This window comes from Schistocerca serialis, chromosome 8, assembly GCF_023864345.2.
Source record: "Schistocerca serialis cubense isolate TAMUIC-IGC-003099 chromosome 8, iqSchSeri2.2, whole genome shotgun sequence".
In the NCBI taxonomy this organism is placed as follows: Eukaryota; Metazoa; Arthropoda; class Insecta; order Orthoptera; family Acrididae; genus Schistocerca; species Schistocerca serialis.
In genome coordinates, this window is record NC_064645.1 from 56,021,801 (window position 1) to 56,041,128 (window position 19,328).

Below are 19,328 nucleotides of genomic sequence, written 5' to 3' on the forward strand. Positions count from 1 at the left end.
ACTATACATTATGAACACTCCTCCTGTATGCACAGTGTTAATCTTCTCTTAGTACAGATGCATAATCATGTATTGCTCTGACAAACTTAGAAAAAAGCAATCCATTTCAGTGGCTGTACAACAACAACAACAACAACAATAATAAACTCAAATAGTACACAGCTTAAAATGTATAAATTCTGTACAACTGAACTAGCTGTAGTTTAGTTATGTAAAAACAGTGGAGTATCATACATAGTTGCTATTGAGAATGTCCTTACAACAGCTGTAAATCCTATGTAGCTGTGCAAGGAGAAGTGTTTTCTTGTGACAGCTTTAAGACATCCAGTAAACAAATGCCTGCCAAATACTGGCACCTCACACTAAACATAGGCAGACAATGATAATGTGCATGAAAAGAGAAATATGAAAATATGTCTGCTTGTGTCTGTATGTGTGGATGGATATGTGCGTGTGTGCGAGTGTATACCTGTCCTTTTTTCCCCCTAAGGTAAGTCTTTCCGCTCCCGGGATTGGAATGACTCCTTACCCTCTCCTTTAAAACCCACTTCCTTTCGTCTTCCCCTCTCCTTCCCTCTTTCCTGATGAGGCAACAGTTTGTTGCGAAAGCTTGAATTTTGTGTGTATGTTTGTGTTTGTTTGTGTGTCTATCGACCTGCCAGCGCTTTTGTTCGGTAAGTCACCTCATCTTTGTTTTTATATATAATTTTTCCCACGTGGAATGTTTCCTTCCATTATAGAAATATGTACTTAGTGTGAATACCATACACTACTGTTAAGGATAGAATTCTCCAAACTTGGGAGCATCATTAAAGTATGCTGATATGATCATTTAAAGCCACAAACAAAATTACCAACTCAATTCCTACATTTCCAGTGCAAATTGTGTGTTACTGTGATGCTACAAATGGTTTCTGAGTAGAATATCATACAGCATTTGAAGCAGCAATGACCACTGTCGGAATATTTTGCAGAATTAGTATAATTCTCAAAAATTAATAATTCATAACGTCTTGGAGGGACCAAAATTGCTTCTTTTATTTCAATAATAATGTTTCAGCAACCTAGTTGCTTCAATTTATCTTATTAAAAATATGATCATTATTTCAGTGGAATGTTCAGATTCAGTGATGTTATGGACTGTGCGTCAACTGCATCATTTGAGAAGTTAAAGCAGCTGGATTATGATATCCAAGCAGATGAAGGTTGCAATGTGCAATTCACATCGGTAAGAATTTTACTTTTATTTTCTTTGTATGGCTTTTTTTTTTAGAAGAGGAAAACACTATCTGAATAGGTACCAAAATAAACAAATACATAGGTCTTAAGAACCACATTCAAAATGGTGATCACACTACTTGTACAACACATTACAAATTCTGTGGAAGTACTGGGGCTCTTCTGGAGCAGTGTTTGCCTAGGTGGAGGGGGGGAGGGGGGGGAGGGGGGGGGCAGTTGTATTTGCTTAGTCTTCTGTGTGGGCAACGTTGCCTGAGCCCCATGTCAAGCATCCTCTGACTATAGCCCGTAACAACTTAATGTCCTTGTCTCCCTTGATATGATGTTTCTTAATAATTTTTTCATTGATTTCTTTAGCACAATCTCTCAATAGTAAGGCCACAGCAAGGTTATGCATTGAAATAAAATGTTTTTACATTGAAGCTGTGTTCTTTCACCATCGATTTCTCTTTATATCTTATGTGTATGCATTTAATGCTTGTCATGCTATGCTGAGAGATACAGTACTGCCTTTGTACATTGTGCTGATGCTTTTGTATACCTGGTACATGTGGCAGGTTACATATATGTTTAGTCTTTAATGATGGCCGAAAATGATTGTTTAATTGATTTAAGTCATTCAAATAATTACAGTTTATCACACTGCAGACCAAGTCTCAGTGAAGATGGATTTTAATGTTTAATTTCCCAGGAATTTCAACAATATTGTTGAGTGTGGTTCTGTAAGGAACATTGTTGTGCGTAGTCAGCAATTATAGGGAGAGCATCATAAAGAAATCAGTAGGAATAAGGATAAACACAAAGGAGTGCTATCGTCTCAAGTTAGCGTGAAATCGTCTGTAAGCAGCCTTTGTGAGAGCTCACCTCCAAATACGTTGCACATGAGTTGAGGCAAGAATGTACACCAAGTGAATAAGCACAGGTTCTACATATACAATCAAGAGGACATTCACAAGGACTCGACACTTCATCTGAGAATTATGGGTATGACCCTTGTTGCAATGCCGTGGAATCTGAGCATTGCCGCCAACTCAAACCCAAGAGCTACTCATCAATATTATATGTAAGGGGGTGCAAGCTCATGCACATACAGGTCCATTGTCCCAGGACTGCAGTCCAACTGGGGTGAGGATTGCTAGCAGAGGAGAGGAGGGAGGAGGGTGCAATAGTGACAGCTGGGAGGGAGAGGCAGCAAGGGAATTAAATAAGAATGTGGCAACAACGACCATGTCCTGGTGCAGGCTGCAATGATTGTTTGACACGCGATGAAGTGAGACTAAGTTGGGCATGGGTGAAGGGGTAATAAAACAGGGGGCAGGAAGGGGGGGGGGGAGGCCATGAAAGATTAATGGAGGGAACTGAGGGCCTCAAATGTAGGTGTCAAGTCTTAACACCTGCTGTGCTATCTGTTTCAGCTGGCCCTCTTCAGCCTCAACATCTACTTCTGTGCCCAGGTGCCTTTATCCACATAAAGACCATCAACCATCAACAATAGTCATCTTTGACATGTACCATTAATTGCCCACCAAAGATTGTTTCCCATACAGTTGGTCAGCCCTTGGATGGTACATTTGGAATGATGAAAAAACCCTTTTCCCAGTTTGTTGAAAGTTTTGCTAACATCTTCACAGACAGGCACTATTCATGACATGTAGTTCACAAGCAGGCCTGATGTACCCTATCTCAAGTCCTAAATTCACCATCTATCTACATTAACCAGCTGCAAAGGAGCACTTAGCTGTATCCAGTGCTAAGGCTAATTTCTCTCTCTCATTGTGCCCCAAAATGAAGAACACTTTTCAAAAAATCCTTCCCACCACTGTAGTGTTTCAGGATGTTACAGCAAATATCATGGTCCACTATGAAGAATCGTTCCACCAAGACATGATTGCAATAGAGGAAATTGGTAGAAATAGTGTTCAAGGTGAAATTAGAGACCATCCGTGCCGCTTTTCACTGGCACAGATACTGTGGAAAGGACAAGGTATGTTGGCAGTGAATGTGCAACATCTAGCAGCTGGGCCTCCAGTTGAAGGTGTCATGGACTGCCTGGAATACACAGCCTGCTGACAATGTCAACTTCATCATCAGGACAAATGAATTATCTTTTAATATACCACTGCCTGTCTGTAAGGCCTTTAAGTCAGAAGTGTTTCAATGATTTTTGTATGTTACCATAGATTTAGCTTCTTTGAACCACTGTAATATATATCAGTGAGAAGTAATGAAGTGTAAAAGATAGAAGAGCTGAAACAAGAGTTCATTTAACATTTCCTGCAAGATGGAATGAAGTGCAGAAGTGCTGGATGTTCGTTCGAGCCTGGTGATGGTATGGAGAGTATGGACCACCAGAACAATGTAGCAAGACAATAATTCATCAAGAACGGACATTTGAGGTGGTAACAGATAGCATTCTAAAACTGTGTTAAATATGTATTCAACCTATATAAAGCATACTGACAGCTTTTAGTGCAGCTATTTGTAAATTTTACACAGTTTTTGGTGACTGTGAAGTGAGGAGAAACTGCGAGGCTGGAAAGATCACAAGTTTTGCAAGAAAGTATACCAATTTTCAGGAAACGTAGAGATTATTATTTTTGTTTCCTGTGGCAACTGAGGACGAACAAGAGAGCTAAATCGCTCGATACACCATGTCATCTAAATATTTCGACAAGAAATAAAAGATACTGTTGTTGTTGTGGTCTTCAGTCCTGAGACTGGTTTTATGCAGCTCTCCATGCTACTCTATCCTGTGCAAGCTTCATCATCTCCCAGTACCTACTGCAACCTACATCCTTCTGAATCTGTTTAGTGTATTCATCTCTTGGTCTCCCTCTATGATTTTTACCCCCCACGCTGCCCTCCAATACTAAATTGGTGATCCCTTGATGATGCTTCAGAACATGTCCTACCAACTGATCCCTTCTTCTAGTCAATTTGTGCCACAAACTTCTCTTCTCCTCAATCCTGTTCAATACCTCCTCATTAGTCATATGATCTTCCCGTCTAATCTTCAGCATTCTTCTGTAGCACCACATTTCAAAAGCTTCTATTCTCTTGTTGTCCAAACTATTTATCATCCATGTTTCACTTCCATACATGGCTACACTCCACACAAATACTTTCAGGAATGACTTCCTGACACTTAAATCTATACTCGATGTTAACAAATTTCTCTTCTTCAAAAACACATTCCTTGCCATTGCCAGTCTACATTTTATATCCTCTCTACTTCGACCATCATCAGTTATTTTGCTCCCCAAATAGCAAAACTCCTTTACTACTTTAAGTGTCTCATTTCCTAATCTAATTCCCTCAGCATCACCAGACTTAATTCGACTACATTCCATTATCCTCGTTTTGCTTTTGGTGATCATCTTATACCCTCCTTTCATGACACTACCCATTCCGTTCAACTGCTCTTCCAAGTCCTTTGCTGTCTCTGACAGAATTACAATGTCATCGGCGAACCTCAAGGTTTTTATTTCTTCTCCATGGATATTAATACCTACTCCGAATTTTTCTTTTGTTTCCTTCACTGCTTGCTCGATATACAGATTGAATAACATCGGGGATAGGCTACAACTCTGCCTCACTCCCTTCCCAACCACTGCTTCCCTTTCGTGCCTCTCGACTCTTATAACTGCCATCTGGTTTCTGTACAAATTGTAAATAGCCTTTCGCTCCCTGTATTTTACCCCTGCCACATTTAGAATTTGAAAGAGAGTATTCCAGTCAACATTGTCAAAAGCTTTCTTTAAGTATACAAATGCTAGAAACGTAGGTTTGCCTTTCCTTAATCTAGGTTCTAAGATAAATAGTAGGGTCAGTATTGCCTCACGTGTTCCAATATTTCTACAGAATCCTAACTGATCTTCCCCGAGGTCAGCTTCTACCAGTTTTTCCATTCGTCTGTAGAGAATACGCGTTAGTATTTTGCATCTGTTACTTATTAAACTGATTGTTCAGTAATTTTCACATCTGTCAGCACCTGCTTTCTTTGGGATCAGAATTATTATATTCTTCTTGAAGTCTGAGGGTATTTCACCTGTCTCATACATCTTGCTCACCAGATTGTAGAGTTTTGTCAGGACTGGCTCTCCCAAGGCCGTCAGTAGTTCTAATGGAATGTTGTCTACTCCCGGGGCCTTGTTTCGACTCAGGTCTTTCAGTGTTCTGTCAAACTCTTCACGCAGTATCATATCTCCCATTTCATCTTCATCTACATCCTCTTCCATTTCCATAATATTGTCCTCAAGTACATTGCCCTTGTATAGGCCATCTATATACTCCCTCCACCTTTGTGCTTTCCCTTCTTTGCTTAGAACTGGGTTTCCATCTGAGCTCTTGATATTCATACAAGTGGTTCTCTTTTCTCCAAAGGTCTCTTTAATTTTCCTGTAGGCAGTATCTATCTTACCCCTAGTGAGATAAGCCTCTACATCCTTACATTTGTCCTCTAGCCATCCCTGCTTAGCCATTTTGCACTTCCTGTCGATCTCATTTTTCAGACGTTTGTATTCCTTTTTGCCTGCTTCATTTAATGCATTTTTATATTTTCTCGTTTCATCAATTAAATTCAGTATTTCTTCTGTTACCCAAGGATTTCTACTAGCCCTCGTCTTTTTACCTACTAAGTCCTCTGCTGCCTTCACTACTTCATCTCTCAAAGCTACCCATTCTTCTTCTACTGTATTTCTTTCTCCCATTCCTATCAATTGTTTCCTTATGCTCTCCCTGAAACTCTGTACAACCTCTGGTTCTTTCAGTTTATCCAGGTCCCATCTGGGGGGGGGGGTAAAAGATACTAAAGAAATAATATTGAAAAGTGCACGATAGCATTCATCACATGCTTAATTGGATAGCTGAAAGACAGTTGCCAGTAGCTCCCAATGCCGTTTCCATTTCTGGAAGCAATCTAGGTATGCCTTTTGCTGGATCGCATGAAGTGCCATCCGCGAATTTTCTTTTATCTAGTCTATCGTTGGAGATCGTCCTTTCAATGGGTTTTTCAACTCTGGAAATAAAAAAAGTCTGCAGGGGCCAGGTCTGGAGAGTATGGAGGATGAGGCAGCATAGTGATTTAGTTTTTTGTGCAATAGTCATGCATCAACTAGAGTAAATGTGCAAGTGCATTATCATGATGCAAGAGCCATAAATTGTCTCACTACATTTCAGGCCATTTTCTTCTCACATTATTTCACACGTATCGCAGCACATCCCAATAGTACCATCGATTAACAGGTTGTCCCTGTGACAAGAATTCATGATGAACTAATCCTTCAAAGTCAAAGAAAACTATCAGCATGGCTTTGGTATTTGACCATTCCCAACCCATTGTGAAGAGTGAACCTTGGTCTCAACATCGTAATTGTAGACTCATGTCCCATCATCGGCTGTGGTTCTCATAAGGAACATCCATTTCTCATTTGCGCTCATCACAGATTGCGAGGTGAAGGACTTTCTGCTCTTGACTCATGGGTCTTGGTAGCAACACAATGCATTCCAAGATGCTGTGTCAGGATTTTGACATTATCCAACTGAAATGTTAGATTCTTCTGCAATCTCTTGGACAGTCAGCCTTAGATTGACAGGCACAATTTTTTTGAAGTTCCTGATGTGAGCATCATTGTGAGATGTAGAGTGGCGTCACAAATGAATGTCATCTTTAACTCCTGTCCGGTCATTTTTAAACCATGTGAACCATTTGTAACACTGAGAATGGCTTAAGCACGGATCACTGTAGGTTTCCTGCATCATTTGCTATGTCTTTGTAAAGGTTCTTTAGCTTCAGGCAAAATTTAATGCAGATGCATTGCTCCTCTAACCCTGCCATCTCGAAATTCGCAAACTGTGTGACAACTTTCTACTCAAAAAAGTAGTGAAAAAATAACTAACGGACATACAAGAATGAAACTTACAGCAATTACACATTAAACACAGGCTTGTGCAGGGATGCCAAGCACATTTTGCTTCAACACACCATTGGCATGAAATTATGAATGTTCCAGAATTTTTTGAACAGACCTCGTATTTGTAGGGGTTGAAATGGGACACTGTCATGGAAATAAAGAAAGAAAGATTGTACAGTAAGGTGTGAATGATTATTTGACAGTGTAATTAAATTGTTACAGTGACGATTGTCATGTAACTGGAGAGGTTTTCCTTACTAGTGAAGGTAATGAGAACATTGTTAGTTGCAAGGGGTGGAGATCTTTTATATCTCCATATGTACAAATGCAAGAGAATTTAAAATATTGGGGTGTACTCATGGAAGATAAGGAATCTATATGAGTTGCTTCTAGAAAATAATGTTGTATACATTTGTATGTTCTGCGTGAAAAATATTAAATGAAAATGTGAGATGTCAACACTAGAAAATTTAAAAGCAAATTTGTCCTGTTGTATTATCAAGCCCAAGCAAAAAAGAATGTCTACATACGTGAACAAATTTTAAATGTTGATGAAGAAAGTTATGTACAGAATTCTAAAAGAAAACAATCACTTGCTGTGATAATTTTGATCTAGTGAATAGAAAGAAAAATGTTTTCTTGGGGTTTTATGATCTGTTAGTAACTGCATAGTAATCAGTTATGATGTGTGAAATATATGTACCTGTTGGATATGTATTACAATAATGATGTGGGTAATTAAGAGTTATTAAACATCTCTGTTGGAGATATAGTACAGCATTGGTAATGTATATAGTTAAGAAATTTGTACATGACATCCTTAGCTTCAGTGTGGGGATATTAGTGTATCGGGATCTGTTAGCAAGTATACTAGTCCACCAGAAGAATCATCTCGACAAAAGATGATCACAAAAGGAAATTAGACTGTCTGCACTGCTTTATATTGACACAGCTACTATGGGAGGTCCAAGGTACATTGGGAAGAATGTGTGGTATCTACCAGCTGGGGGCGCATTTATTCTGTGATACCTACTATTGAAGGTATCATGGGCTTTAAAATATAGAAGAGTTGAAACAAATGTTCATTCAGTCATTCCGTAACTCAGAGTTGAAGTTGTAATCTTTCATTTAGCATTCAATGCAAGATGGAACGAAGTGCAGAAGAGTTGGATGGTGAAGCATGGTGGTGGCACGGATTATCCGGACCACTAGAACAAGGTAGCAAGATGATCAGGTATCAAGAAGGCACACGTGAGGTAACATGGCAATCTAAAACTATGTTAAAGGTGCACTCAAGCTGTATAAAGCATACCCACAGCTTTTATCACAGTCGCTCTCAAATTTTACATCATACCCCTATGCACGAAAAACCTGGATTATTGTTGTATCACATCTACTCCCGACCCCTTTTCCATATGAAAAATATCCTTTTGGAAGGAGCAACACCTGCCCCATGCACCCAACTTGGACACCCTATTCTAGCCCTGTGACAGGCATTGTCTAGCCTAGAAGAGGCGGAGCCACCTGTGAAAGCAGTCACATTGTATATCGAATCTGATGCATATTTTTCGGAGCTTTTTGCATGACTGTAAGCCTTTGCTCCTTTCATTATTTATAGTCTTCCCCCAGAACTTCCCAGTATCATATTAAAACAGTTTCTGTGATGAGCAACCCTGGAAATAGTGAGGGTGCACAAATTCTGGAATATTATAAGATATCTAATGTTTGTCCCCTTTTTCTGTAAGCTGTGTAAGACTACTGAATGATTTGCAGAATCTAAGGCCTTAAACAATTCAAGAATAGCCCAATAAAATACAAAGACCAAGATAATGAGTTGGGTCTAGGCAAAGCAGTCAAATGTAATAAAATGGGATCTTTATTTAAAGGGTTCCAAACATTATAGCTCAATTAAAATAACCCTGTGACTGACAAACTCCATTGGCAGCTGGCAGTATTTTTTGACATGGCTCTGCATGTACCTACAAAACAGGCGACACAGCAAGCGTGTGGCAGTTGAGAAAGAACTATTAACAGGTGCCTGGTGGCTGGCTGAAGCCAACCATTTGATTCACTTAAATGTCAGTTATAAAGTTATTTTAACCAAAGTTTAATGTGAAAGTTTCAAAAACAGTGTTTATGTGGCATAGGAAGTACATATTGTCTTCATACTGGAATATATAGATGGAATTGTTGCATTAAGATGCTTATTTCCACTAGGCTACAAAATAACTACTTTATTTTGATGTAAACAACCACAACATAAGAGGTCTACACAACATTAGAGGCAGTTCATAAAATGCGTTCATACTGTAAATGCATTGCAGGATACCTCTGCATAGCTAATATTACCTGAAATTGCGTCCTACCAGAGCTTGAAAGTACTGCTAGAGTTGTAAAAGTTCTTTTATTACCACAAGACTGGTTTTGGGATCTTATACGCCCATGTTCAGGTGTCGTAACTTGGTGCTGTGAAGCCCCCCCCCCCCCCCCCCTCCCCCGCGCAGCTATGCGCAGTGGATGTGTACAAGGCACGGTGCACTATCTACAATTTTCAACCTCTGGTATAATGCTCAGCTGCGGATGTTCCTCCAGCAGGATTGCTTGAAATTGCTGTTAATGTCAAAATGTGCAATAGGTATAGAAGTAAATTTTCTGATGCATCATTTTAAAAATCAAGAATGGTAGTTTTCTCAAATTGTTGAGATTGGTTTTGACTATTTTCAGCTCTTCCATGGCTTATTTTCATTTTAATTACTCACAACATTAGAATTCTAAATTGAGAGGCCAACTGAGAGAGGCCAGTTAGACAAGAAAAGGGAGATATTATTTTCCAAACCATTGCATTGAGGCTTTATTTGTACAGAAAGGGGTTAGTTTTTTACTGCTTAACTTAGTGTCAGTTAAATTATGCAAAAGTTGGGTAACAAGAAAATATAATCCTTTCTTTATGCATAATAACACAAAATTGTCCCATTGGCAGTTTAGTATAATTAATTTTTTTCTGTTACATTTTCATAGTTTATGCAATTGCCTTGTTTTTAATATGTATATCTTTAATAGGGCACAACCGGACATCCCAAAGCAACCTTGTTAAGTCACCACAGTGTTGTCAACAACTCATATTTCTTGGGTGAGAGAGCAGGCCTATATAAAAAGGTAAGTTATATGTTATTTAACCTATTACCTGAGAGATTTAAATATAGTAATATGGGTATTCGAGAGCAGGAAATCTGTTGTGTTCTAGCATCATCGTATATGTCTACAAGTGCCCTTTTTTCACTGTTTTGGAAATGTGTGTGGAGTTCTCAATTCACTGCATCATGGGTGTACAATTGTGTTACCTTCAGCGGGTTTCAAAGGAGAGGATTCAGCAAAAGCAATACTGAAAGAAAAGTAAGTTTTTTGTAATCATCTCATCATAATTAACAATTAGTTGCAGACCAAATTGTTTAATAGTTGATAGTCTTCTGAACTGAATGTTACAAACATTCATCATCTCAGCCAGGCACAGGCACAAAATATAAATTTTGATGTACTGTGATTTATTTAGAACAAACCACAGAAAATTATACACACTCACTAAATAGTCACTGTAAACTAAACATGAATTGGAACAAGGGCAGGTAAAATTTTTTACAGAAGTCCAAGCCCAAACAGTAACTAGCTGGAAAAAATTACACACATACACACACACACACACACACACACACACACACACACACACACACACACACACACACACACCAGCTGACAGCTCTTTGATGACGTGCTGATGTTTGCTGCTACATCAGCCATTCCCTGGGGAAGGCGGATTGTCATCCACGAATTGCAATGGGAAATGTACGTGCCATCCAGGACACGTTCAGAACTTGGGTTGAGTTTCTCCTTCACCTGGGAATGTGGCTGGTTACATTGTGCAAGCATTTCTAGTAATGCAGGTAACATGAAGACTGGGTTCGACATTGATCAAAATTTCTATGGTTCTTTTGCCTCAGCCAATGACATGACGAGGGCCTGTATATGGAAGTGTCACTGCCAGTTTTACTCTATCTGTGCATAACATAACATGTGTGCATATAGGTAGGTAAAGTTCCACGTCTTGGTGCTTTGTGAGGTTGGATTTGATTCACCTGTTCCCTCGGGCAAGAGATGGAATATGTAAGATTGATGTCATCCATCTTGACTGCACTTAGAAAAGTTGCCTCACCTGGCAGTTGCTGGGCTTTGCCATAAACGAGCTCAGCTGATGGAGAGTCCAGGTCAGGTTCATAAGTGCTTCACATACTGAGCAAAACCAATGGTATGGTTTTTGTCCAGTAAGGATCGTGACACATGATTGTGGCTCCTAATGAACTGTGGCAGTGTTCTCTCTTGCCATTACTTGTTGAGTGATAGCTTGTGGTCTTCTGATGTACGGCAAAACAGAATTTGCTCAGCTGGGCAAACAATTTAGACTCTTAATTGTTGGCTGTGGGCTGTTGTGATATGTAGCAAACAACCAAAGCTTGAAATCCAAAGTGAAATGGAGGCGGCGGCCAGTGTTCCTGCTGAAATATTGTTGACTGGTATGGCTTCAGGCCAGCAGGTAAATCAGTTCATCGCTTTTAATAGGTATTGTTGACTATTCAGTAGAGGCATATGTGCAAATCATGTGGTTGCATAAGGGAAATGTCCCACTGACACAGGAACGTGCATGTGGTGAGATACTTCACTACGTTGACACTGAACACATGCACGAGTCCACACATGATAATCTTTCTGCATACCAGGCCAAATGAAATGGTTAGCAATTAGTTTAACTGTAGATCTGATGCCAGGATGGTGAAAATTGTGAAGGCTCTCAGTAGCTTGTCTGGAGAGACTTCACCATAAAGCTTTACATTTGTGGCAGTAACACCAATCAGTTTCAGCTGAAGATTGGAGGAAGCATCTTTGAGAAGGTCCTGAAGCTCCTAGTCTGACTTTTGTGCTTTAGGAAGTTACCAAAATCTATAGCATTCATTGTGCTGTTTATGTGGGGTAGGCAGTCAACTACTGTGTTATCGGTTCCTGCTATGTAGTGTATGTCAGTGCCGTATTAAGTGATAAATTCCAACTGATTGTATTGCTGTGGCATGCATTTATCATTACTCTGTTGTAAGGCACAGAAGGGTTTTGTCACTGATGAAAATGGTAAACTCTCTTGCCTCCAACTGCGTGCAAAGTATTAAATACCTTGCAATCAAACTCACTTCCTTTTTAATTGTAACAGAGCTCATGTGAATAAAATGCAGTTGGCTTCAGTGCACCATCTGCCCTGTTCCAGTGCTGCACTGACTGCAGTTTGACTTGATATAATATGCCAGAAAACCTGGGCACCAACTGTGGAGACACTGACCATTTACTACTGGAAAGATGAATGATGCCTTCCTTCCACTTAATATTGAATTCCACCTTGGCAGCAGCATAGCTATCAGGGGTAAATCCTCTTGGTCTACATGAAATTGGTGGGCTGCAGTAGTCTTAATATAGTGCACAAAATTGTGACATACCTCGTGAGGTGCACCTGGAGGTAATGTAGTACCTGGGAACTGCTACAGCAGCTCGGTGTATCTGCTGCCTGCTGGCTGCATAAGCTCGGCACTGTGCGTCGCTGCACTGCCTCGAAGACCAGTAGCAGCTACGCCAGTGATGAGATACACTATGTTATCAAAAGTATCTGGACACCTGGCTGAAAATTATTTAAAAGTTCGTGGCACCCTCCATCGGTAATGTTGGAATTCAGTATGGTGTTGGCCCATCCTTGGCCTTGATGACAGCTTCCACTCTCACAGGTGTACGTTCAGTCAGGTGCTGGAAGGTTTCTTGGAGAATGGCACAGAGTGCTGCACTGAGGAGAGGTATCAGTGTCAGGTGATGAGGCCTGGCATGAAGTCGGCAGTCCAAAACATCCCAAAGGTGTTCTATAGGATTCAGGTCGGGACTCTGTGCAGGCCAGTCCATTACAGGGAGGTTATTGCCATGTAACTGCTCAGCCAGAGGCCATACATCATGAGCAGTTTTGTTGATGGTTTAACATACCACATCACTGAGTCTTCATGGTTTTTTTTATGTTCTTTCCTGCAAAGTGGAAGAAATTTATTACTGTATCAATCCTTAGTCATCCCATTCATTTCAGCAGCACTCAAGTTTTGGCCAAATTCAGACTTAATGACTCAGGCTATTACGTGACAATACTGTGGAATTATGATGACCATTCCAGGAAAGAACTATCTTCTAAAACTACGCTTGTAGCTGTTCTTGTCTAAAGTGTATGTCAAGCTGTGTCATCCATACATTAACCCAGTAAAAAATTGTAGTAAATTATTTTAATCTTATTGTTTCTTTTTTGTTGTTGTTGTAGGATGGAAAGGAGATGAAGAGCCAAATCAGTTTACTTTAGTCACAGCTTTTGTTTCTTGTTGCAGATGCTCTGTTCTGTATGGTACCCCTACTATGAATATAGATCTGTTAAATTTTGTAGAAAGTTCTGGATTGAAAATAAACTCATTAGAAATTTTGGCAAGTGGTGGTGCAATATCTTCACCAGACCTGTATGAAAAGTTAACCAGAACATTTGGACTTGAGAGAGTTACAGTAAGGAACAATAAATAAGTCACTTAAGTTTTCACGAACTAGTCAAGTTGCTGGGTGTTATAACTTTGGTGTCCTATTTGCAGACTTTCTATGGCATGACTGAAACTGCTCCCTTGTCATTCATTCCTGAGGAAAATGATCCACCAGAGAAAACGTACACTACTGTTGGCAGAGTCATTGACCATGTTGAGGTAAATAGTTGCACATAAAGTGTGTTTTATCTGTTTAAAATGCAATGGTGTTAAACTGTAGATGTGTCATTATGTTTGATGCTCATGACAGTGGGTTTATGCACGGCACTAAAAATTAACAAAACTGCTGTTCCCCTCCCTTCACACACATTCACCCACTGAACTGCATCCTACTATATACCAGAGAGTTGGAACTTAAATACAGTGTTAGTTTATTATCACTTTCTCTGCACAGGGACTGGGTGTTTGTGTTGTCCTCATCATTTCATCATCATTATTTGTGATAGTGGCTAGATTGGATTGTGTAAAAAAGAAATTGGACTGTGTAAAACTTGGGACTTTGTATGGGCACTGATGAACGTGCGGTTGAGCACCCCACAAACAGAACATACTTACTTTTCAGTACAGCCTACTCCCTCCACCTACTTTATCTGTTCCATATTTTGCGTTTTTCCTACATATTTGTACATGTTTTTACACGTTTTTATTCTCCAATATGGATCCTAGCTCCTTCCATCTACACCAATACAGAAAAGTTTCTCTATGTGTAACCAGAACCTAGACCCGTATACTGTTCCTGTATTGTTACATCGCCCATGGAAACACCATCAAATAGCCCATCTCTGGCTGCAACTCCTCCTTTCACAAGGACCTCTGCCTGTTCGAATTCTATCACTCCATAGTCCTCTCTAACATAATCCAACAAAACCATGTAAATCTACATCTACACTCTGCAAACAACAATGAAGTTGCCTCTGCTAGGTCCCATTGTACCAGTTATTGGGGTGTCTTCCTGTTCCATTCAGTTATGGAGCATGGGAACAATGATATCCTCATGACTCCTATGTGAGGGGTTGTAGTATATCCCTAGAGTAATCATTTAAGGCCAATTCTTGAATTTCTTAACTGACTTTTTCGGAATGGTTTACATCTGTCTTCAACAATCCTCCAGTTTAGTTCCTTCAGTATCTCTGTGATACTCTCCCATGGATTAAACAAACTTGTGACCATTCATGCTGCCCTTCACTGTATATGTTCAATATCCCCTGTTTGTCCTATCTGGTATGGGCCCCACACACTTCAGCAATATTCTAGGATGGGTCAAATGAGTTTTTTGCAAGCAATCTATTTCCCAGTATTCTACCAATACTGAAGTCTACCACCTGCTTTACACATGACTGAATCTATGTGATGACTCAGTTTAATATTCCTACGAAGTGTTACACCCAGGTATTTGTATGAGTTGGCCGATTGCAACAGGGCTCATTGATATTATAGTCATAAGATACTGCATTTTTTTTTACATTTTATGTGGTGTAAAATTTTACATTTCTGAAGATTTAGAGCAAATCGCCAATCTCTACAACACATTGAAATCTTATGAAGCTCTGACTGAATATTTATGCAGCTTTTCTCGGACAGTACTTCTTTACAGATAACTGTGTCATCTCACACATCAAAACACTTTCCATCCAAGAACTAGAGCAGTGAGCACACCACCACCTCAAAAACATCTCCAGCTTGTTCACCACCTCCTCCCACCTTAGACAACCACTATCCACCACTTCAACAAGAACCTCTCAACCTTCCTTGCATCCCCTCAAAGCTGGCTAATCTTGCCTCACTGACAAACTCCCCATCACCACACAGAGTCCAGAACCTAAAAAGACCCAAAACACTGCTGTGAACCTTTTCTCTTGTAGCAGACACCTTAGTCCCACAGAAATAGCAATCATCTCCAAAGGTCTTACCTTTTGCCTCATTACCAAAGTCACTCATTTTGGACTTGGTAAAGGCCTTCTCTCCTCCTCGCACTCTCTATATGGAAATATTTTTTTCACTGACCCTACCAATCAGACTCTACACAAAACCAATATTAAACCCTGCCTGGTTCATTTCGCTCTATCCAACCATGGGCCACCCCGACTGCCCCCAATCTGCCACACCCCTCTCCCTCATTCCCAGTTAAAATTACAGAATGTCTTAACCTCAAACCTTACTTCACTATTATTCCTCATTTTCTTCAACATGGAATCCAACCATACACCCACAGAAATCCCCCAGCAAAATAAGGATTCTAACCTTACAGTCCTATCTGCTGACAATGGTTGTGAACCATAGGAATTACATGGCAGAGGACCACCTACAAACCCTGCTGCAAGGACCCCATTCCAAAAATACAACAGGCCATCCTGTCCCTCCGCATGTCCTCTGAGGTTAGCAGCAGAGTATCCTTTCTATAATATTTTGTTGGTCCATTATGGACTTCCCATTGTTTTTAACAAAATTAATCTGTTTATAACTATTATTATTATTATTTTGCAGTGGTTATTAATTTTTTTGTTTCATTTCAGGGCTCACATTATTGAGACATGTAATTTATCAGAGAAATTATCACAGCAATTTTTTTTTTTTATAACTGGTAACTATGATGGAACTTACCATTTGTTTCTGCAGTGCTATTAAACCAGTTGTATGAGCATTGTATATAGTTTAATCTAAACAAGCAACATTTACAAATTATGTTGTTGTAAAAAAAAACTGTTTAGGATATTCTGTAGAATTACCTTTCACTGAATAATATCCGTAACTGAGCAATTCAAGCACAGGACAGACTGTAAATATTGACCAAGGTCAGATTTGCTGCAGTTTCAAGAAATGCAGTAATTAGTGTGGAGAAAGTAACCATTTTGATTTGGTGTTGCACAACAATCAGATCAAAAACTGATGATGTTAGATTGTGGTGAAACACTGAGTGTGACTCAAACTACAGTTAGTGAAAAATTGTACCTGACCTTTAAACAATAGAAAATCCAGAATGGAATATAACAGTGTTTTGAAAAGGGTAGTTACTACTCACCATATAGCAGACATGTTTGGTCACGGATAGGCACAACAAAAAGACTGTCAGAAAGCTAGCATTCAGCCAATGAGGCCTTTGTCAAAAATCCCTCCCCCCCCCCCCCATAACCCCCCCCTTCCCCACACACACACACACACCTACTTATGCCATCCTGTTTGAGCCATCTGGAGGGAACCTTCCTGTTGGAAATGCAGGACGGCGGCATAGGTTATTTTCAATCAGAAAGATTCCCAACAATTAGTACTAAAACAATATTAAGTAAATATGAATAAATATTTGGCTTAAATGATGCTGCTTCTTGTGAAATGTCCAGCACAATTAGACGTTTTAAATTATTGCAAGTCATCTAAAATATCAAAGTCCTATCACTGTGCCTCTGGGTGATGCCTACGTAGAGGCCAGGAGCTGACCTACAATGCCTAATGTACCATGTCTTTAGTTGCATCTTGCAACTAAAGACTTCGCCTCTGACTGGCATCGGGTTCATGTCCGCTGCAGACAGGGATGTGGCTATTGGCTGGCAGGAATCTTGCTGGCACGGCATGAGGCATGCAATGAGATGAGGGCGGTGAGACCTAAGTTACTGTGACGCTGTGGATGAACTCTGACTGTTAATGTTTCACAGCAACAGGGTTGGAATATGCATTCAGGATTATATGCCCAAGCTGGGATTATGTCCAAGGGATAGGCAATGCCAGCAAGGATGCTAAGTGTTTCTGGTATTTGAGATTGGCATTGATTGCAGTGTCATAGTAAATCACTTATAGTGTTTACCGTGCTTCCAATGAAGTGGCCTTGTGGATTACTGTGGAATTGACTACCTTTCAACATTGCTCCTGCAAGTTACAAACTCAAGTTTGTTACAGGTGACATTTTATAGCACTGTGCCATTCTGAAAACACTATAGCGGATGTGTAGAAGAGTGTTGTTATGGGCAGGAGAATCAAGAACCAAGAGGAAAGATTAAAATTGTATGGAAGTACTCCACTCCACAGCCACACACTGATAGAAGGGAAGACACATTGCTTTATTTCATTAATAGTTGCCTATCTGCAAAATTTCTTTTTGTTCGATGATTATGATTCTCTCTCTCTCTCTCTCTCTCTCTCTCTCTCTCTCTCTCTCCCTCTCTCTCGGAACTTATTTTAATGCACCACAATTAACTGCTAGTCTGTCTTTTATGTAGTGTTGTTTATGTATTATTGAATAGACATATAGAGTGAGTGACACTAACATAGGGGAGCTGTTTGCCATGTTTTGTACTGTTATTAATTTTATTGTACAGAAGTCACAAAGTCATTTCAGGACTTTCTGTAAATTTTCTTATTGCCACCTGACGAGCTTTCATGAAATACCAGTTTATACTTAATAGGTGGAATATTTTATTATTTAACATTTGTGTATGTTGAGGGGCTACAAGTCTGTTGTTTAATAGAGATGTCTTTACACTTGTGTTTTTTTAAAACTATGGGTAACTTTTGATAATGAATGATTTTGGGCACTATTGCTTGTTGAATTTTATTAATTTCTGGTCTTTCTCTCTATCTAACTATCAAACAAAAAAGTAAAGGTCCCATAACGCTCAGTCAGTCATTCCACCCCTCGACTTCCAGCTTCCTGTTGCACTATGGGTCCCAAGCCTCGGAGACTCTGGATAAACATTGCAGCTTGTAGACTCAGCAGTAACTGGAGACCATACACAACTCGGTGAACTGAAGAGAACTGTCAACTGTAGCTCAGTGCTCGAGTATTTGAGGCATTGATCAATCGCTACGCAAACGGGTTGGCAACTGTGGCTCCTGGCAGACTGCGGCAAAGTTCTTACAACTGCTATGCTAAGAGTGTTTTGAGTGCAGCTTATCGATTGTAGTGTGGTACTATCTGAAGTCGTGAGTACCACACCATCCCCCTCCCTCTCCGAATTGATGCACGGTCATCGGGGGAGGAGCACTACCGTAGATTAGAAAACTGGTGGCAGAACTGTGACAGGTAGCTCCCACTAACCCACACGCTGACATTTGTCTTGCAACTGTGAGGAAACATCTGCCAGGAAACTGTCAGCAGGGTGCACGCCTGGGGCAGATCTTCAGGGGCACCAGGACATGAGGCGTCCCTGATGGTTCTTGAAGGTAGTTGCAATAGGGATGATGTCGGTGCATTCAGGTCAGAGGGGGCAGGGTTGTCTGGTGATTGCAGGTTCACATTTGTGTGGGTTGGCAGCGGGGAAGGTGGCATGGTGGCAAAGGCTGCTTGAAGGTGTGCAGAGGTGGCTGCAGCCTGGAGGTGGGGCTGGCCAGAGGAGACTTCATTAAGTCAGATGCAGGCCCTGTGATGCAAAGGCTGACTGAAGCTCGGGGTGACAACCAGCCAGAATCTTTGGAATGAAATCTCATGACACAATCACCATAATCATCATAAGGGTGGGCTCTCAATTGATTCTGGTGCCAGCAACAGATATGACCAGAAGACGGCATGACGACATAATGTGCTCACCCGTAAATGACAACC

General features: G+C 40.2%; 1 protein-coding gene across 1 annotated transcript in view; it reads left to right on the forward strand.

Moving 5' to 3' along the window:
* The window catches only part of LOC126416253 (medium-chain acyl-CoA ligase ACSF2, mitochondrial-like), a 199,215-nt gene that overhangs the window by 159,365 nt on the left and 20,522 nt on the right, over positions 1 to 19,328 (forward strand). The window contains exons 5-9 of the mRNA XM_050083877.1: positions 1,111 to 1,228; positions 10,212 to 10,307; positions 10,396 to 10,544; positions 13,598 to 13,766; positions 13,850 to 13,957. Coding sequence (XP_049939834.1) covers positions 1,111 to 1,228; positions 10,212 to 10,307; positions 10,396 to 10,544; positions 13,598 to 13,766; positions 13,850 to 13,957 — 640 coding nt within the window. The remainder of the gene's footprint in view (positions 1 to 1,110; positions 1,229 to 10,211; positions 10,308 to 10,395; positions 10,545 to 13,597; positions 13,767 to 13,849; positions 13,958 to 19,328) is intronic.